The sequence below is a fragment of the Oryctolagus cuniculus genome, chromosome 12, assembly GCF_051225735.1.
Source record: "Oryctolagus cuniculus isolate XC-2025 breed Fujian yellow rabbit chromosome 12, ASM5122573v1, whole genome shotgun sequence".
Lineage (NCBI taxonomy): Eukaryota > Metazoa > Chordata > Mammalia > Lagomorpha > Leporidae > Oryctolagus > Oryctolagus cuniculus.
Window position 1 is genome coordinate 78,334,416 of NC_142878.1, and position 21,709 is coordinate 78,356,124.

A 21,709-nucleotide genomic window follows, 5' to 3' on the forward strand; every position below is an offset into this window, starting at 1 on the left:
TGGAGGATGGCCCAAGTGCTTGGGCCCTGCACCCCATGGGAGACCAGGAAAAGCACCTGGCTCCTGGCTTCGGATCAGTGCAGTGCGCCAGCCGCAGTGGGCCAGCCACAGTGGCCACTGGGGGTTGAACCAACAGAAAAGACCTTTCTCTCTGTCTCTCTCTGTCCACTCTGCCTGTCAAAAAAAAAAAAAAGAGAGAGAGAGAGAGAGAGACACATTGATATGGCAGAACAGGGAAGGAGCTTGCTGCCCCAGTCTAGGGGACGGTGGTTTAAAAAAGCGTGGAGAAAGCGCAATCTCAGGGAAGTTAGGAAGAAAACGGCAGAGGAAACTCCACGCAAATTAGAGGGACACTGTGGAGTTACAGGGAGGGTGTGGGCACACACAACTCAGGACCTCAGCACCAGCCCTGCAGAGAGTGGTGAGAGCAGACTACAGCAGCCCGAGCCACTGGCGATAAAGCTGCAGGAAGAGCCTGGCGTCAGTCTGGCTTTGAACCCTGTGGGGGACAGTGCACCTGCCAACCTAAAGGGAAGAAGCGGGGGACACGTTTCTCTCACCCCGACCACCCGGCACCAGCGTCCTGTAACTAGCCGGGGGGAGGGGGGGCAGACACCATTTTGGACACTTACAACAGCTGCACCAGCTATGTCCGTGTGCCCAGCAAACAGTCAAGAGGAGACGCCCGAGTCTGGCCGAGAGAACTGTCAGGGGGCTGGGTGCTCATGACTGGGGGAGTCCTGTGTGCTGGGACTGTGGCTGAGTGGGAGGGCGCAGGGTGTGGCTGGGTCTTTGGACAGTCACTGTGGGTGGCTCCACACACTCTGGGCTCCCTGATTCCCCGGTGAGGGTCACTGCTGTGGGATCTGTGCTCACCCGGAAGACTGCACACATCCTGTGTGTGGTTCTTGTGGCAGTACAAATGAATATTTACCCACTGGGGCTAGCGACCAGGCATTGGTCTCCTTAGAGGAGAGGAAGCAAGTGTGAAATGACACCAACAGAACAGAAGAAATCTCCCCTCTGATGAAAAAAAAAAAAGGAAAAAGAAAAGGGGAGATTTATCACGCCCAATCTGGGTGTCGCCTTGGACACTCCCCTCACCCTGGAGCACTGAACAGAGCTCCCTGTCCACACCCAGCACATGCCTCAGGTAGTCACTGAAAGAGCAAACACTCCACTGAGCCACAGAAGTGGAGTCGAAAGATAAAAGCCATCACAGGGGGGAAAAATCCCAACAAGTATCTCCAAAAAAACCTAAAAATAAACGCAGGAATTCAAGACAATAAGGAAGACAACACAACACCGCAAAGGAACACAACAACACATCAACATTAGAATGTGAAAATGAAGAGACCAGAGAAATGCTGGAAATGGAATTCAAAAAATTGATCACAGGATTACTTAGAAGTAATCAGAAGCTGGAGCCGGCTCTGTGGCTCACTTGGCTAACCCTCCGCCTGCGGCACCAGCATCCCATATGGGCGCTGGGTTCTAGTCCTGGCTGCTCCTCTTCCAGGCCAGCTCTCTGCTGTGGCCCGGAGGGCAGTGGAGGATGGTCCAAGTGCTTGGGCCCCTGCACTTGCATGGGAGACCAGGTGGAAACACCTGGATCCTGGCTTCAGAGAGGCATAGCGCCAGCCATGGCGGCCATTTAGGGGGTGAACCAATGGAAGGAAGACCTTTCTCTCTGTCTCCCTCTCCGTCCATAATTCTGTCAAATAAATAAAAAAATAATTCTTTAAAAAAATTAGAAGCTATTCCATGAATTATAGAAATCCATACATGACATGAATGAAAATGTTCCCCATGAAATTGAGATTTTAAAAAGAAATCAAATGAAATGTTAGAAGTTAATAATTCAATAGAACAAATAAAAAATGAGGTAGAAACCCTTAACAACAGACTATCCAAGTTAGAAGACAAATCTCTGGAAATTTCGCAGTCAGAACAAAAAAAGAAGAAATTAGAGAACTAAAAGAACAGTACTGGAGATTTATGGGACACTATCAAATGACCCAACATACGGGTCTTAGGAATTCCTGAATGCATGGAAAGAGAACAGATTAGAAGGACTCTGTAGTGAAATAATTATAGAAAACTTTGCTAATTTGGAGAAAAAAGGGCACATCTAAATACCAGAAGCACATAGAACTCCTAATAGACATGACCAGAAAAGATCTTCACCATGACACATTGTAGTCAAACTCTCCACAGTGAAACAAAGAAAAGATTCTAAAATGTACATGAGAGAAATGCCAGATTACTTTCAGAGGATTTCCAATTAGGCTCACTGCTGACTTCTCATCAGAAACCCTACAGGCTGGGAGAGAATGGCAGATATATTCCAAGTCTCTCTCTTTTTTTTTTTTGAAGTCAGAGTTACATAGATAGAGTGTGAGTGGGAGGGAGGGAGGGAGGGGGAGGGAGGGAGGGAGGGAGAGAGAGAGAGAGAGAGAGAGAGAGAGGGAAAGAGGGAGGGAGAAGAAGGGAGGGAGAGGGAGGGGGAGGGAGAGGGAGGGAGAGGTCTTCCATCCACTGGTTCACTCCCCAGTTGGCTGCAACAGCCGGAGCTGCACCAATCTGGAGCCAGGAGCCAGGGCCAGGAGCTTCTTCCAGGTTTCCCATGTGGGTGCAGGGGCCCAAGGATTTAGGCCATCTTGTACTGTTTTCTCAGGCCATTGCAGAGAGCTGGATCGGAAATTGAGCAGCCAGCACTACAGGCAGTGGCTTTACCCACTACACCACAATGCCAGACCCCCCAAAAATAAAGATTTATTTATTTCAAAGGTACAGTTAGAGAGAGAGAGAGACAGACAGACAGACAGAAACAGATCTTCCATCTGCTGTTTCACTCCCCAAATGGCCACAAGAGCCGGAGCTGGGCTAGTCTAAAGCCAAGGGCCAAGAGCTTCTTCCAGGTCTCCTCAGTATGGGTGCAGCAGCCCAAGCACTTGAGCCATCCTCCACTGCTTTCCCAGGCCATAAGCAGGGAGCTGGAGTGGAAGTGGAACAGCTGGGACTCAAACTGGCACCCATATGGAATGCCAGCATGGTAGGCAGTGGCTTTGCCCACTATACCATAACGCTAGCCCCAAAATGTTTTATTTTAATTATCCTTAATTGATTTAAAAGTTAACTGTTCAAAGCAGTAATACAGATTGACTATCTCTAAGCTGAAAATCCAAAATCTGAAATGTTCCAAAATCTGAAACTTTTCTAGCACTGACATGATGCCACAAGTAGAAAACTGCACATCTGAACACAGGTGAAACACAGGTGCAATTAAAAAACACTGCATTAAATGATCTTCAGGATATATTTATAAATTACATACATCCTTGGGCCCCTGCACCTCCATGGGAGACCCAGAGGAAGCTCCCAGCTTTGGATCAGCACAGCTCTGGTCACTGAAGCCATTTGGGGAATGAACCAGTGGATGGAAGACCTTTCTCTATGTCTCTCCATCTCAATGTCTGTAACTCTACCTCTAAATTAAATAAATAAAATATTTTTTAAAATGACAGAAGAGGCCAGTGCCGCGGCTCACTTGGCTAATCCTCCACCTGCGGCGCCTGCACACCAGGTTCTAGTCCCGGTTGCTCCTCTTCCAGTCCAGCTCTCTGCTGTGGCCTGGGAGGGCAGTGGAAGATGGCCCAAGTGCTTGGGCCCTGCACCCCATGGGAGACCAGGAGAAGCACCTGGCTCCTGGCTTCGGATCGGCGTAGTTCTGGCCATAGCGGCCATTTGGGTGGAACCAATGGAAGGAAGACCTTTCTCTGTCTCTCTCTGTCTAACTCTGTATGTCAAATAAAATTGAAAAAAAAAAAAAAAGATTCATTTATTTATTTGAAAGTTGGAGTTACACACAGAGTGAAGGAGAGGCAGAGGCAGAGAGAGAGAAAGGTCTTCCACCTGATGGTTCACTCCCCAATTGGCCGTAATGGCCGGAGCTGTGCCAATCTGAAGCCAGGAGCCAGGAGCTTCTTCTGGGTCTCCCACACAGGTGCAGAGGCCCAAAGACTTGGGCCATCTTCCACTGCTTTCCCAGGCCACAGCAGAGAGCTGGATTGGAAGTAGAGCAGCCGGGACTCAAACTGGTGCCCATATGGGATGCTGGCACTGCAGGTGGCAGCTTTACCTGCTATGCCACAGTGCCAGCCCCAAGACAATTTCAAAATATAATACGACAACCCACGAAAGAAAAAGTAGTGAACAAGACAGGAGAAGTAGGCAATAGCAGTTAAGAATACCCAAGAGGAAAGAAAGCAAGTTTCAGAGGATTAGTCAGGCATCAAATGGCCCAGCTTTCACTAATCACCTCAAGCCTGCATACTTCCACCCTAATCCCTGGCTCCTAGTCTTGGCCTGCCACACACAAGGCTGTTGTAACCACGTGGGGCGTGAAGGAGTAGACAAAAAGATTTCTCTCTTCCTCTCCCCCTGCCCTCGATCTCTGATGCTTTGCCTTTCAAATAAATAAATCTTAAAACAATAAAATCCAAACCCAACTAACTTTATATTCTTGCTAAAAATCCCTATTGTCTTCAGGAAATATTTTTAAATCTTAAAATTTTTTTCTAACCAATAAATGTCCCCTTACTGTGCCATGTCTTCCCATGCACTCACCCCAGCTATCTATAATGTCATTTTCTCAAGTACTCCTCAGATAACCATGACTCATTCTCCAGAATCCAGCAAACAATGCCATCTCAGATTTCCTGACCACACTGGCAGGCTGAGACACTGATCTTTCTGCCAGTGTTTTCTCTTTATGCTCCAATGACCCTTTATGGATACCTGGTAAAATGTTTGATCTTTGCTGTCTGTTACCCTCTCAAGACCACGAGTAAACAAAAAGTCAAGACTGGCTGGTTCAGTTCTGTCTTAGCACCTTCCACAGTGTTCAGTAAATGTCAGTAAAATGAATGAATAATGGACAGCAGCAAGACCACGGAGAAACAGATGCATTAAGCCAACTTTGAAGCAATAAAGATTTGAGGTAAACATTCACATGAGTGTTTGGCACAGTAGTTCAGTCACTGCTTGGGATGAACACATTACATACTTAAGTGCCTGGTTTGAGTCCTGACTGCTCTGCTTTTGATCCAGCTTCCTGCTAAAATGCATCCTGGGAAGCAGCAGATAACGGCTCAAGCACTTGGGGCCCTGCCACCTACATGGGAGACCCAGATGGAGTTCTGGGCTTCCGGTTTCAGGCTGGCCCAGCCCTGGGTATTGTAGATATTTGGGGAGTGAACCAGTAGATGGAAGACCTCTGCCTTTCAAATAAAATTGAACAATAAAAAGATTTATATGAACATGTGTAAAACTGATTATCATTGTTAATACCACTCTGTAAACATGAATAAATTGCTTTATGAGACATAAAAGGGAGCCAAAAGAATAGCTGGCTTATTTCCTTTTAGGCCTTGTTAAGTGCAGACATGGATCATCTCACTGCCCAAGGACTGAAGCAGACACAAAGAGGCAGTGCTAGGAATGCTGCAGAGAGAATCATCCAGAGCCCTGATTTAAGCAAATGTGATTATTGTTCTATCTCCATACTTTTTCTGCTAGATAAGCCAAATTCTCTTTATTGTTTAAACTCTAGTTTTTTCAATTCAAACAAACTGAGTTAATTGTAAAATGACTGCAAATTCTCTCCATCCCTATACATGCACCCCCTTAGTGACGTAGCTTAGACCTTACTTGCGGGAAGAGGTGTATTCTATTTTTCTAATCCCTGACCCTGGACGTAGCTCTGTGACTTGCTTTGGCTACTGGAACACTAACGCACAGGACAGAGCAGAGGCTTTAAGGCTTCTTGTGCACTGGGATTTTCCCTCTTGTGCTACTGGGAACCTTAATATTACCAAGTAAAGAAGCCATCTTTAGGCTCCAGAAGGGGAGATGCCGTGTGGAGAGTGACCCCAGCTTTCCTAGTCAAGGCTCTTATCATGTGAGGACATCCTAGACCATCTAGCCACAGCTGACCCAGCCAGAGACCAAAAGAACTACCTGTCCAACACACAGATCTGTATATCAGTATATTACTAAGTTCAAGGTACTGGATGCTGGTGCTGCCCTCTGTTCAACTGTCCAGTTTCATCAACCCTGCCAGTACAGCAGGCCCTGTGCCTTATTTATCTTATTAATTTAGTAAATGTTTATCTCATCACACATTTTATATTATTTTGCTTTTGTTTTTAAAATCAAAAGGCTGATGGGTATAATAATATAAGAAAAGATGGAGGGGGCAGCATTTGGTATAGCAAATAAAGCCGCCACCTTTGATGCTGGCAGAGGTTCAAGTCCCAGCTGCTCCACTTCCAATCCAGCTCCCTACTAATGTGCCTGAGAAAGCAGCAGACGATGGCTTAAGTGCTTGGGGCCCTGCACCCTCGTAGGAGACCCAGAAGAAGCTCCTGGCTTCTGCCTTTCACCTGGCAAAGCTCTGGCTGTTGCAGCCATTTGTGGAGTGAATCGGGGGATGGAAGACCTCTCCCTCTGTTGTAACACTGCCTTTTAAATAAATTAAATATGGGCCGGCATTGTGACATAGTGGACAAAGCTGCAGCCTGTGATTCCAGCATCCCAAATGGGCACTGGTTCAAGTTCCAGCTGCTTCATTTCTGATCCTGTTCTCTGCTAATGCATCTGGGAAAACAGCAGAGGAGGACCCAAATGCTTGGGCCCTTGCACCCACACAGGAGACCCGTAACAAGCTCCTGGTTCCTGGCTTTGGATTGGCCCAGCTCTGGCCATTGTGGCCATTTGGGGAATGAACCAGCGGATGGAAGATCTTTCTCTCTCCTTCTCTCAGTCTCTTCCTCTCTGTAACTCTGCCTTTCAAATAAGCAAAATCAATCTTTAAAAAAGGTGGGGTGCAGCGCTGAGGCGCAGTGGGTTAAAGGCCCAGCCTGCTGCACTAGCATCCCGTATGGAAACCAGTCCAGGTCCTGGCTGCTCCACTTCCAATCCAGCTCCCTACTAATGTACCTGGGAAAGCAGTGGAGGATGATCCAAGTCCTTGGGCCCCAGCACCCATGTGGGAGAACCAAAAGAAGCTCCTGGCTTCAGATCGGCTCAGCTCCAGCTGTTGCGGCCAACTGGGGAGTGAACCAGCAGATGGAAGACTTTCTCTCTTTGTCACTCTCTCTCTGTCTCTACCTCTCTCTGTAACTGTTTCAAATAAATAAAATAAATCTTTAAAAAAAAAAAAAAGATGGAATCATGGGGATGACAGGAACCTTTGGCCAGCTGACCGTATCATATGTCCAATTAGTAAGTAAAAGACAAAGTATACAACCAGAAGCTATAATTAGAAGTTGGAGGGGATGACATCAGGCAGTAATGTGGTTAGTGGTTCAGGCACTAGTTAGGACACCCACAACCCTGGTCAGAGTGCCTGGATTCAATGCCCATTTCTGTTCCTGGCTCCTGCTTCCTACTGAGGCGGATCCTGAAAGGCAACAGTAATGACTCCAGTAACTCAGGCACTGCACTCAATGGGAGAGACCCGGACTGACGACCCACTCCCAGCTCGGGCCTCAGGACAGCCCTGGCCAGTCACTGCAGGCATCTGCGAAGTGGGCCGGCAGATGCAGCAGGGCTCACACTCGCTCGCTCACTCTCACCTCCTCCCTCACTCTCAAAACACAAATAAAACTTTTTGAATAACGTGAACGAGATGCTCCAGCAATCACTTTTCCATAGATATGAATTTGAACAGCTATTCATACACCAAGCCACCTTCAAAGAGCTAAGGAAGCCAGGTGAGAGACCACGGTGCCTGGTTTTCAGTAAAAGAGAAGCTGCACCGGAGAAGACAGGAAGGAAAAGGGATGCTGTATCACCCCTCGGCCTGCTCAGAGCAGTGTACTCCCATGTCTCCCCCTTGGGGGACAAAGAAGCAATTAAGTCCAGACTTCAGTACTAGGCCCACTACTATAAAACCCAGCAGAGGCGGGGCCTCATGACCCCTGTTCCCAAGCCAGAACCTTTAGCCTGAGCCTTTGGACCTTCCTTAGCCAAAAGGCTAAGGGCAGACTGCACCACTCCTCAACCAACCACTGGCAGCAGCACAGTAAAACACTAATCTCTGGGGAGGAGGATGAGACCGTCAGTATAGATTTTGCCATGGAGCTCAAGGGCAGGCCTGCCACGATGAAACCCAGCACCAGATAAGCCAAAGGTCTCTAACCCCAAGCCATGGCTTGTACATATAGAGTCTTAGTTCACACTGAACAACATCTTAACTGCAAATTTCAGACAAATCTGGGGTCGGACCTCCTCCAGTCCTGAACAACAACAACACACAGAGGCAGGCACTGTGGCTTAGTGGGTAAAGCTGCTGCCTGAAGTGCTGGCATCCCACATGGGCGCCAGTTCGAGTCCCGGCTGTTCCACTTCTGATTCAGCTCTCTGCTATAGCCTGTGAAAGCAGTGGAAGATGGCCCAAGTCCTTGGGCCCCTGCACCTGCGTGGGAGACCTGGAAGAAGCTCCTGGCTTAGGATTGGCACAGCTGCAGCCATTGCGGCCAATTGGGGAGTGAATCAGCGGATGGAAGACCTCTCTCTCTGTCTCTCCTTCTATTAACTCTGACTTTCAAGTAAATAAATAAATCTTAAAACACACACACACACACACACACACACACACAGAGCAGACTTGTAGCAGACTTTGGTGGAGGGTGCCATCTAGTGATGAAATAGCAGAACTGGACACAAACTCAAACAGCATGGAATTTCTGGAAAGCAGGCAACAACACAGCCATATTATGAAGACTTGACAAAAACCAATAATCCTTCAATGCAAAGATGATGTCATTTCCCCATAAGAATCAAAAACTATAATAACCATGATCTCACCTTATGAACAAAATAAGGTATCAGAAAACAATCAGATACCAACCGATATATGCAAATTCCCAGATGCAGAATTCAAAATGGCTGTTTTAAGGAAACTCAATGATATTCAGGGAATGCAGTGAAATTACTCATTACTCTAAAAGAAATAACAGATATTACAGATTCAATTAGTCATTTCAATTTGTCAAAATGAGAATTAAAGGTAAGAAACTTATTCAAATTAGTCAGAAGAGTTAAGACAGAGAAGAAGGTAGGGGCCACCGTTGTGGTACAGTGGGTTAGGCTGCTGCCTGCAACACCAGCATCCCATATGGGTGCCAGTTCAAGTCCCACTGCCCCACTTCAAATCCAGCTCCCTGCTAATGGTCTGGAAAAAGCAGCAGAAGGTGGTCTAAGTGCTTGCGTCCTTGCATCCACATGGGAAACACAAATGACGCTCCTGGCTCCTGGCTTCAGCCTGGCTTAGTCGTGGCAACTTGGGGAGTGGACCAGTGAATGGAAGATTTGTCTCCCTCTCTCTCTGTAACTCTTTCAAATAAATAAATCTTAAAAAATAAAAGAGGGAGAAAGAGAGGGGGAGAGGGAGGGAAAGGTGTGGGGAGCAACTGAGACTAGACTAAGTTACTGGAATTAAGACTTATTCTATGCATCTGCTCTTCCACAATATGGCGCTGGGGAGGAGGAAACTTCTACGCAGCTGCCTCTCGCCAACTTGACTGATAAGCTGCAGGAGCTGATCCTGCTCCTGATTGGAGGAGAGCAGCGTGCTCGGCGTGTGGGTAGCAGAGTTGGGATTGGTGGAAGAGGACTATAAAGGAGGAGAGAGACAACATGCACCAGAAACATCTGAAGGAACACCTGAGCAGCCCCCGAGAGAGCTGGCCGGCGGTGTGCTGCTCCCCCGCGGAAGTGGGGAAAGTGGCAGGGGGTACCGCCCCTCCACAGAGGTGGAGGGGTCGGGAGCCAACCCGGGAAGGACCAGCAGCAAACCGGGGAAGGGCCAAGCAGACAAAAGAACAGAGCAGGGTCCTGTGTCGTTCCTCTGCGAAGAGGGGGAGCGACAGAAAGGGAGAGAGGGAAAAAGGGAGGGGGAGAGAGAAGGTAGATGAGTAGTTGCCTAGAACTATGGGTCTGAAAAAATGTGGACTGTTAATGGGTATTGGGTTTCTTTTCGGGGTGATACAAATATTCCCAAACTGACTGTGATATAGTTATATAAATATAATATATTAAACTATATTTTAAGAGGGTGAATTGTATAGTATGTGAATTATATCTCAAAAAATAATACATTGACAATTAAATCTTTCCCTGCTGATTAAAGGCTGCACTGGTTTAAAAAAAAAGTGGGGCCGGTGCCACGGCTCACTAGGCTAATCCTCCGCCTTGCGGCGCCGGCACACCGGGTTCTAGTCCTGGTCGGGGCGCCGGATTCTGTCCCGGTTGCCCCTCTTCCAGGACAGCTCTCTGCTGTGGCCCGGGAGTGCAGTGGAGGATGGCCCAAGTGCTTGGGCCCTGCACCCCATGGGAGACCAGGATAAATACCTGGCTCCTGCCATCGGATCAGCGCGGTGTGCTGGCTGCAGCGTGCTGGCTGCAGCGGCCATTGGAGGGTGAACCAACGGCAAAGGAAGACCTTTCTCTCTCTCTCTCTCACTGTCCACTCTGCCTGTCCAAAAACAAAAAAAAGTGGGGCTGGACTGTGGCATAGGGGGTACAGCCGCTGCCTGCAGCACCAGCATCCCATATGGGTGCCAGTTCAAGTCCCGGCTACTCCACTTCTGATACAGCTCTTTGCTATGGCCTGGGAAAGCAGTAGAAGATGGCCCAGTGCTTGGGCAGCTGTACCCATGTGGGAGACCCGAAAGAAGCTCCTGACTTCAGATCAGCCCAGCTCCGGTCATTATGGCCATTTGGAGAGTGAACCAGCAGATAGAAGATTTAGAAGATTCTCATTCATTCTCTCTCTCTCTCTCTCTCTCTCTGTGTGTGTGTGTGTGTGTGTGTGTGTCTGTCTGTCTGTCTCTGTCTCTCCCTTCCTCTGGAACTCTCTCAAATAATTAAGTCTTAAAAAAAGAAGTGAAACACTTATATCGTAGAAACTTCTCAATTTTTAAACTCCTCTAAAAATAAGACCCTCTCCCTGAAAGAAATAAATCCATCATCCAATTCTGATACCCTCAACTTTCATGTAGATTTTCAGGAACCCATCTAAATAGTAGACAGGCTGCATAACATAGTAAGTCCTATAATCAAAGGATGAGTGCAATGCTTAGGGATTGCGATCATTAGAATGAATTATCCGTACACAGTTTACTATTATCTCTTTAGAGGACTTTAGCAATCTGCAACTTACCTTCATCAGGGCATTGAGTGCATACTTTTGATCCTCTCGCTTTGCTACAGCTTTTGCTTCCGCAGCTTCTTTTGCTCTCTCTTGTGCTTGCAAAATAGATTTTTCTCTTATTCTTTGCATCATCTCTTTGTCAACTAAAACGTAAGGAATATTGTTAAGTTAGGATTATGATATATTCATTTTGTGAGAAAATTATTTAACATACTGATCCAGGATGAGATTCTTTTACACTCAGTGTCACAAGGAGATGTGGAACTGTTTTTCAGTATTAACCTGACAAGAAGCTGACCCTAGAAGGTAAGCAATGATGAACTGCTACAGAATAAAGTGGGGTGGGGAGGAAGACAAAGAAATGGAGGACAAGACATGAGGCAGAGGGAATGAGAGCAGAAAAATGAATGAGAGTGAAAGGGTGTAGGAACAAGAACACATTTATCCTACCTCTGTTGAGAAACCATGGCTTATAAACCTGATTGCAATAACTAATCACCATGGGGGTCAATTAGAAAATGGGTTGAAATCAAGCGAAATGGGGGCTGGCGCTGCAGTGCAGCAGGGTGAAGCCCTGGCCTGCAGTGCCAGCATCTCATATGGATGCCAGTTCGAATCCCAGCTGCCCGCTGCCCCACTACTGATACATCTCCCTGTTAATGTGCCCAAAAAAGCAGCAGAGGATGGCCCAAGCAGTTGGGCCCCTGCACCTATGTGGGAGACCCGGAAGAAGTTCCTGGCTCCTAGCTTTGGATAGGTTTAACTCCAGCCATTGTGGCCATTTGGGGAATAAACCAGCAGATGGAAGACCTCTCTTCCTCTGTTTCTACCTCTCTCTGTGTAACTCTGACTTTCGAATAAATAAAATAAATCTTTAAAAAAAAATCACCTGAAATGTTCCACCTTCACAAACATTAAGTGGTCATTTATACACACAGAGTACAGGACCAGCAAAAATAACAAATTAACATGACATACCACACAAGGGTACTTCAAAAAGTTCATGGAAAATATAACCAAAAGATTAAGATCATGGTGGTACAAAAAATGTTGAAATCCAAGCATAAAGTTTTTTTTCATTAAAAATGTATTTATTTGACGGCCGGCGCCGCGGCTCACTAGGCTAATCCTCCACATGCAGCGCCAGCACACCGGGTTCTAGTGCCGGTCAGGGCGCCGGAGTCTGTCCCGGTCGCTCCTCTTCCAGTCCAGCTCTCTGCTGTGGCCCAGGAAGGCAGTGGAGGATGGGCCAAGTGCTTGGGCCCTGTACCCGCATGGGAGACCAGGAGGAAGCACCTGGTTCCTGGCTTGGGATTAGCACAGTGCGCCGGCCACAGAGGCCATTGGGGGGGTGAACCAACGGAAAAAGGAGGAACTTTCTCTCTGTCTCTGTCACTCTCACGTCCACTCTGCCTGTCAAAAAAAATTAATAAAAATATTTATTTGGCCGGTGCCACATCTCACTTGGCTAATCCTCTGCTTGCAGCGCCAGCCCCCAGGTTCTAGACCCGGTTGGGGCGCCGGATTCTGTCCCGGTTGCTCCTTTTCCCGTCCAGCTCTCTGCTGTGGCCCAGGAAGGCAGTGGAGGATGGCCCAAGTGCTTGGGCCCTGCACCTGCATGGGAGACCAGGAGGAAGCACCTGGCTCCTGGCTTTGGATCGGCAGAGTGCCGGCCATGGCAGCCATTTGAGGGGTGAACCAATGGAGGGAAGACCTTTCTCTATGTTTCTCTTTCTCACTGTGTAACTCTGCCTATCAAAAAAAAAAAAAAAGTATTTATTTAAGAATTAAGGTATATTTTTACAAGATTTATTTATTTACTTATTTATTAATTTATTTATTTGAAAGGCAACGAGAAAGAAGGGGTAGGGTGAGAGAGTGAGATCTTCCATCCACTGATTCACTCCCCAAATGGCCCCAACGGCTGCAGCAGGGCCAATCCGAAGCCAGAAGCTTCTTCTGGGTCTTCCATGTGGGTTCAGGGGCCCAAGCGCTTGGGCATCCTCTACCTCTCTTCCAGGAACGTGAACATGGAGCTGAATTGGAAATAGAGCAGCCAGGACACGAACCAGCACCCATACAGGATGCTGGCACTACAGGCAGAAGCTTAACCTGCTTTGCCACAGCACCGGCCCCAGCATAGCTTTTCATAAAACATATTTTCCAAGATCTTTTTGAAGATCCCTCATATGCATGGATTTCAAACTTTTTACAACAAAATAAAGTTATCTTTTGATCTCATTCTTCCACAAACTCTTAACTTCATTTGAAGGGCAGAGAGACAGTAACAGACAGAAATATTTCACCTACTGCTTCATCTGACAAACGCCCACAACTACCTAGGCCATAGTTAGGAGCCTGGAATTCAATCCAGGCCCCCAGTGCGAGTGAAAGGGATCCAAGTACTTAAGCCATCCCCTGCTGCCTCCCAGGTTATGCAATAGAAAGCTGGGCTCAGAAGCAGAGCCACGACTCAACCCTAGGCACTCAAGTATGGTATGTGGGCACTGCACGTGGCATCTAACTGCTGCACTAAATGTCTACCCCTCCATGAACCTTCTGAAGTGCTGCATGTGAAAATCCCAACCCTGGGGCCACTGCTGTGGCACAGTGAGTTAGCTGCCATCTGCAGTGCTGGCATCCCACGTGGGCACCGGTTCGAGTCCTGGCTGCGCCACTTCCAATTCAGCTCTCTGCTCATGCACCTGGGAAGTCCTTGGGCTCCTGAACCCATGAAGTAGACCCTGTTGAATCTCCTGGCTTCAGCCTGGCTCGGTCCTGGCCGATGCAGCCATTTAGGGAGTGAATCAGCCAACAGAAGATCTCTCTCTCTGCCTTCAAATTAATAAATAAATCTTAAAAAAAAAAAGAGAGAGACACACACACACAAATAAAAGAAAATCCCAACGCAGCAATGTGATAATATCTGGAGGTGGGTCTTTTGGGAGGTAGTGTCTTTTTTTTTTTTTTTTTTTTTTTTTGACAGGCAGAGTTAGACAGTGAGAGAGAGAGAGAGAGAGAGAAAGCTCTTCCCTCTGTTGGTTCACCCCCCAAACGGCTGCTACGGCCAGGCCAGCGCTGCACCGATCCGAAGCCAGGAGCCAGGTGCTTCCTCCTGGTCTCCCATGCCGGTGCAGGGCCCAAGCACTTGGGCCATCCTCCACTGCACTGCCGGGCCACAGCAGAGAGCTGGCCTGGAAGAGGAGCAACCGGGACAGAATCCAGCGCCCCGACTGGGACTAGAACCTGGGGTGCCAGTGCCACAAGCGGAGCATTAGCCTAATGAGCTGCGGCGCCAGCCGGTAGTGTCCTTCTAAGTAGGCCTCAGAGCGCCTCCCTGCCCCATTCACCAGTTAAGAACACACTGCAAAGGTGCCATCGAGGATTAAAAAAAAAAAAAAAGACTGAGTCCTCACCAGACCCCAGACCTGCTGCTGATTCAATCCTGGATCTAGCAGGCTACCCAATTCTGAGATGTACATTTTTGTCATCTTCTCAGCTCCTTGGCGGCTCAAGTACTTCGGTCCCTGCCACTCACATTCAAAACTCAGATGGAGTTCTGGACTCCTAATTTTGGCTGGGCCCACAGCCCCAGTTGCTGCAGTCATTTAGGGAATTAACCAGCAGTAGAAGATCTCTCTGGGGCCTGTGCTGTGTCTTAGTGGATGAAGCCGCTGCCTGCAGTGCCGGCATCCCACATGGGCACCAGTTCAAATTCCGGCTGCTCTAGTTCCAATCCAGCTCTCTGCTATGGCCTGGGAAAGCAGTAGAAGATGGCCCAAGCCCTTGGGCCCCTGTACCCATGTGGGAGATCTGGAAGAGGCTCCTGGCTTCGGATCAGCAGAGCTCCAGCCGTTGTAGCCATCTGGGGAGTGAACCAGTGGATGGAAGACTTCTCTCTCTCTCTCTCTCTCTCTCTCTCTGTCTCTCCTTCTCTGTGTAACTCTACCTTTCAAATAAAAAAATAAATCTTAAAAAAATACATATCTCTGACCTCTCTGACCCTCTGCCTTTCAAATAAATGAATCTTTTAAAAAAGTTATCAAAAATAAATTTTGAGAAAAAGTAGATAAATATATTTTTTAATAATGAAACAAACTTTAGATACCTTACGTGGAAAAGAGATAACAAATAATCTCTGAATTGCAAGTGAAACTGAGTTCGATTCTAAAGGAATTTCTGAAGCAGAATCAGTGCTAACTGTTGCGTGAGTTCATTTTCAGAGTGTTGAATTATGTGAATCAGGTGTTGCTGGCAAGCTGGGTCCACCAGCCAAACCCAGGCTGCTGCCTGTTTTATCACAGCCCATAAGTTTTTATATTTTAAGAGATTTAAAAAATTAAAAAAATACATATTGTGTGACAAACACAAATTAGGTACAATTCACATTTCAGTGTCTGTAAGTAAGCCTCATCTACAGCTGCTGTTGTGCCCCAATGGCAGAGCTGAGTTCACGTGACCGAGACTTCGGGGCCTGCAAAGTCGAAAACAGCCTTATTCTTTCTACAGAAAAAGTTTGCCAATCCTGAATAAAATAACCAAAGCTTGAAATGACGAACATGTAACCATGAGCGCTTTCTGGTGAGAGAAGATTATAAAACAGGAAAATCATGATTCAGGAAGGGAAATTCCCATTCCCACTCCTGGAGAAGGGAGGCATCAGGGTAAGACACTTTGACACAAAAGCAAGTGTTTCATGTCAGGAAATATGTTATGAGGAAAGTAACAAGTACTAGTCTAGTAGACTAGTCTGATGCTAGTCTTCTTTATATCAAAAAGATGATGGCCAAATCATTTCCTGGAGAAATGTGCTGGCCCCCAGGGGGGATAGAGACACAAACCAGCAAACATCTAAGTCAGTGGTTCTCAAACCTAACTAGTATCAGAACCGCCTGGGGAGCGCTCCCCGTGGATCTCGCTCTTCCCCCCAGCCCCTGCTCCCACCCGTCTATTTTTAAATAAACAACTACAATAGATGGTCATTTTGGTCATATACAACTTCAAAATTAAGATTATCAGCAAGAGTCAAAATACATGAGAATGTTTGTATTTAATCTTAGGTAAGAAGTCAAAACATCCTGAGTGGGTGAGTTTCAGGACATCTCAGGCACCATTATAGATTTACTGAGCCAGAAAGTAAGGAAGAGGTCAAAGAACAGGAAACTGATTTTTTTTTTTACTTTTATTTAATGAATATAAATTTCCAAAGTACAGCTTATGGATTACAATGGCTTCCCTCCCATAACGTCCCTCCCACCCGCAACCCTCCCCTTTCCCACTCCCTCTCCCCTTCCATTCACATCAAGAAGGAAACTGGTTTTTGAAAACTCCTTAAGTAGACCCAGACTCACTAAAGAAACAGAGTAACCTTGATATGGTAACCTACCTTAACTAGTGTTCTCTGAGCTGAACACCAGACCTTAGAGGGAAAAACTCTACCCCAGTCCTGGCCCAGGGGAATAAAAATTAAATTCCACTGCAAAATACCAGGAAAGCTTTAACATAACATAAAGTTATAAAACCCTTCCATTCTCAACTGTTCACACTCACGGTTTAATGCCAGAGGCACGAGGGAAATTCTAGGCAGTTGATACAAAATATGAGAAAATATGACAACTAAAAGACTGAAGAGGGACAAAAAAGCAGAAGCTGTGTAGGACAATTAACGACCCACAAAGCTGCTACGGACGGCAGAACAGAGAACCACCTACGAACGAAGAGAACTACCTTTAGAACAAGGGATCGCAACTTTGGCTGCACATTATAAGCTTTTCAAAAGTCTCTGCACCTGGGTTCCAATCCCAGAAAGAGATCTGATTGCTCTAAGATGAGTTTTGGGCATTCCTGCTATTTTAAAATTCCACAGGTGGTTTAAGTAAGTAGCCAGGATTGAGAACCATTTCTTCAGAGTGAAGCTGCCCAGGCAGGCTCCAGTTCCAGCCTGCAGTCAGCAGCTGTGTGAGCTCTGCCAATTACTACACAGGTCTGTGTGTCAGGAGTAGCCTCACCTGTGAAAAGGGATAACAATGCCTAAGGCACTGGTTGTCCTGAAGATGAACAGATATGGTAATACATAACACAAAGTAGGTTCTCAATAAAGGTCCTATCAGGACTTACCCCTAAGATAGGAGCCCACAGCTTCTGCTTAATGTGCTCTAACTCTGAAAGATTTACTCTTGGCCGACGCCGCGGCTCACTAGGCTACTCTTCCTCCTGCAGCGCTGGCACCCCGGGTTCTAGTCCCAGTCAGGGGTTCCGGTTCTGTCCCGGTTGCTCCTCTTCCCAGTCCAGCTCTCTGCTATGGCCCGGGAAGGCAGTGGAAGATGGCCCAGGTCCTTGGGCCCTGCACCCACATGGGAGACCAGGAGGAAGCACCTGGCTCCTGGCTTCGGATCAGCGCAGTGCGCCGGCATTTGGGGGTGAACCAACAGAAGCAAGACCTTTCTCTCTAACTCTGCCTGTCAAAAAAAAAAAAAAAAAGATTCGCTCTTTATTCAGGCTCATTCATTTTAAGTGTTGGCTGAAGCACTACTTCATTTAGGTCAGGCTCATAAAAGCCTATTTTTTTTTTTCCTATATGAGTGCCTGAAGGAGTTAAAAGAAATACCAGTTCAGAACATGCTCTTTTGATAGATGGGTTATTTTGAGTTAAAGGCACTTAATAAACAACAAATGCAGGACTAGCTTTCTTTGAATGCTTCTTGTCTGCCAAAGAGACTTTTTTCGAAATTAACTCAACTGTCACAAAAACCTTCCTGTGGAGTTGCCTCAACCTGGGAATACTGACACTAACCGGAGAGGAGAGGAGAGGAGAGGAGGGGCCCACAGCACACTGCAGCGAACCTTGTCACGCTTCCCGACTATTCTTCCACAGAATGGTTCCACCTTTTCTAAAAATCATTTCCCATCCTAAGCCATTGGCCTCTCCCCTCCCCTTTCCCTATTAAGAGGGTCCTATAGCCTTTCTGGGGTATTCACCCTTATTTTTTTTCCTGTGAAGTCCCCCCAGGCACATAATATTAAAAATTAATAAATATGCATACCTTTTCACCTGTGACTCCACCTCTTACTCGTTTATTTCACGGACTCAGCTATGGAACCTAGGAGTAAAGTTTTTCTGTACCCCACGCAATGTACCTATTTCCAAAGAGAATTTTTTTTTTTTTTTTTGACAGGCAGAGTGGACAGTGAGAGAGAGAGACAGAGAGGAAGGTCTTCCTTTGCCAAAGAGAATTTTTAAAAAGGCCTAACACAGGAAAGCCACAAGCACGCGAGCATTTTCAGGGAAGAACTCACCACCCGGCACACAGAGAGTCTCCCACATGCCTGCTTCTTTTTTATACAAGGTAAAGACAACAGCGTCATTTCCAATCTTTGCTTTGCTGCTGGCATCGTCTATGGGAGCGTAGAGAAATGTCTCAAATAAAAACGGAGGAAAGTTGACCTATTCAGAAGGGAGAATGCAGAAGTTATCCACTAGTTAAGGACAGCTGCCATTAAGAAATACGTGATAAAGACAAAATTAACTTTGTTGTCTACTAAATGCATTCCAGGTGAAGAGTAGCATGGTATAAGACGAAGCTCTGGTATAACCAATGTCTGACTTGACCACATCCGTCTACACCTGAGCCGGCACCTGCGTGAGACTCGTTTTCTAAAAACGGGATTAAAAATGCACGCCGCCCATCCCCAGGCGCGTGCCCAGCTGCGCTCCCCCATAAGCTTGGCACCAGCCCGCCGAGGATCCGGCGGGCACGATTCGCGCTCCTACCTTCAGATAGTTTTCCGTGCAGAACACGTCCGCATCTCTCACGCAGACGCCTCGCAGGGGCAGAGAGAGGAAGACCGCAGTCTTCGTCTGCTGCCAGCTGTAATCGCTAACCTGCACGGGCATCGCCGGAGTGGCCCGAGCGCACTCGCTGCTCGCGCCCTCTCGGTTGCTAGGGAAGCTGGGGTTACCAGGCGCCAGCTCTTCCGGGTCGCGCCCAGTCGCAGCGCCCCGCCTTCCCAGCATGCTCCCCGCGCGCGCCGGGCGACGTCCCGCGAGCCCCTTGTGCTGTTTGGGCGGCGGGGTACAGGGATTAAGCGATTAAGGAGGCGTGGGGGAGAGGCACCTTCTTTTTCAGTGGACGACTGTCCGAGGAAGGAGAACCATTCCTGCTTAAGAAGGAAAAAGAGCTTGAGGTGTGAGAGCGGAAAGAGACGTGTAGGGAAGGCTAACTTGAGAGGGGCCAGGCGCCCTTGGAGTCCAGGCCTTTATTCTGACCCCGGTTATTTCGAACTAGCTCTCTTTTCCTGTTTAGGAAATGACTGTGTTGACCGACTTATCGAGAGCTTGTCTTGGCTATTGTCGTTCTCCAAATCCTGTCCACTGTTAGGCCACCAAAAGCACCCAGGCATAGTTCGCTCAGAACTGGTGAGAAAGGACTTTAGGGCTCCCCTTACCAATGCTTGGCCACAACTCAGAAGGCTAAGTTGGATTTACACTGAAAATTTTACAGTTGCCGAGAAACTTAAGATCGTTACTTTCACCCTATATATTACAGGAATCTGCACATGCCTTTTTTTTTTTTTTTAAGATTTATTTATTTGAAAGGCAGAGTTACAGAAAGAGACACATTTTCCATCCATTGATTCACTCCCCAGATGGCCGCAATGACTGGAGCTGGGCCAGGCCAAAGCTGGGAGCCTGGAATTCCATTCTTTTTTTTTTTTTTTTTTGACAGGCAGAGTGGACAGTGAGAGAGAGACAGAGAGAGAAAGGTCTTCCTTTGCCGTTGGTTCACCCTCCAATGGCCGCCGCTGCAGCCGGCGCACCGCGCTGATCCGATGGCAGGAGCCAGGAGCCAGGTGCTTTTCCTGGTCTCCCATGGGGTGCAGGGCCCAAGCACCTGGGCCATCCTCCACTGCACTCCCTGGCCACAGCAGAGAGCTGGCCTGGAAGAGGGGCAACCGGGACAGAATCCGGCGCCCCGACCGGGACTAGAACCCGGTGTGCCGGCGCCGCAAGGTGGAGGATTAGCCTATTGAGCCACGGCGCCGGCCTGGAATTCCATTCTGATCTCACACATGGGTGGCAGGGGCCCAAGCCCTTGGGCCACTTTCTGCTGCTTTTCCCAAGCCATTCACAGATCAGAAGTGCAGCAGCCAGGAAAGGAACCTGGGCCCATACGGGATGCTGGCTTTGCAGGCAGTGACTACTCCTTATGCCACAACACTGCCCCCATACATTTTTTTTTTTTTTTAAGATTTATTTATTTGAAAGAGTTACACAGAGAGAGAAGGAGAGGCAGAGAGAGAGAGGTCTTCTATCTGCTGGTTCACTCTCCAGTTGGCTGCAATGGCTGGAGCTGAGCTGATCCAAAGCCAGGAGACAGGAGCTTCCTCAGGGTCTCCCATATGAGAGGGACCCAAGGACTTGGGCCATCTTCCATTGCTTTCCCAGGCCATAGCAGAGAGCTGGATTGGAAGTGGAGTAGCTGGGACTCGTACCGGCGCCCATATGGGATGCCGGCACTGCAGGTGGCGGCCCCACCACCCATACTCTTAAACCCACACTTACGTTAGTGACTTAGCCATGACAAAAAAAAATCCTTGTTTCTTAACTGCTATTCCAATGTTCTTTCACTAAGGCTGTTTTCTGTAGACCCAGATTATAAATTACTGGAATATGATGCTAACATAGTGAAGTTGTATGATAATTTAGCATCTACAAGTTACTTGTAACCAAGGGTTTTGGATTCTAAACTTTCTTTTGGAGACTTTCACACAGATTCCAAAGCTCACAAGCAATTTCTTGAGGAACATTTAGAAGACTGGGGGAAGTGGGTAGGAATAACTTTTTTTCCCCAAAATATTGTCAGCAGCTCATTATCCAAGGTTCTGGTAATTTGGAATACTGGAGTCATTTTAAGACTCCTTTTGCTCCTTTTCCCTCTTTCCTAAGCCAAGAAACCTTTGATTCTGGTGGATTCTTTTTCTTGTTGCTTTTGGAATTCCCTCCCCTAACTCCCCCCTTTTATTCTATTGGTACTTTTACTATATTGTTTGAGTCTTATAAAGTTGCAAAACACGATGTATACAATCCTTTCATATAACATTTTAAAATCTGTGTTCTCCCAGTATACAAAAATACAAGTGAGATGATGTATGTACAAAAGACAATAATAAAAAGGATACGTTGTGCTATGTAGGACTTTCAAGAAATCTGTTAGCAATCACTTAGCTAACAGGTCTGCAGTGAAATTGTTCTGACAACCATAATCTTACTAAACTTTCATACCCTCTACCATAACAAAAACTTCGCAGATTTTTTTTTACTGAACTGTTACATCAACTGATAATAATTTAAAACATCATTAATCTTTATGCATTGTTTCATAACTTAGGTACTTATCTAAGCAGTGTTTTACAAGTTTTGAAAACAAATCAAAAAGGTCTTAAATTATACTCATTAGATTTTAAAAAATAAAAAAAGTTCTATTCTAA

At 47.0% G+C, this 21,709-nt stretch overlaps 1 protein-coding gene across 4 annotated transcripts in view; it reads right to left on the minus strand.

The window, feature by feature from the left end:
* The window catches only part of DNAAF4 (dynein axonemal assembly factor 4), a 64,253-nt gene extending 44,956 nt beyond the window's left edge, over positions 1 to 19,297 (minus strand). For 2 of the 4 annotated variants that reach the window (XM_089310389.1, XM_089310386.1), the window contains exons 1-3: positions 18,993 to 19,297; positions 18,518 to 18,665; positions 11,231 to 11,364 (exon numbers count right to left, since the gene is read on the minus strand). In XM_089310389.1, the coding sequence (XP_089166515.1) occupies positions 11,231 to 11,364; positions 18,518 to 18,665; positions 18,993 to 19,235 (525 nt within the window). In that variant the 5' untranslated portion in view covers positions 19,236 to 19,297. Of the gene's footprint in view, positions 1 to 11,230; positions 11,365 to 17,338; positions 17,620 to 18,264; positions 18,322 to 18,517; positions 18,666 to 18,992 lie in introns of those variants that run through there. The other 2 variants (XM_089310387.1, XM_089310388.1) reach the window with 2 other exon arrangements.
* Positions 19,298 to 21,709: the final 2,412 nt, after the last annotated feature.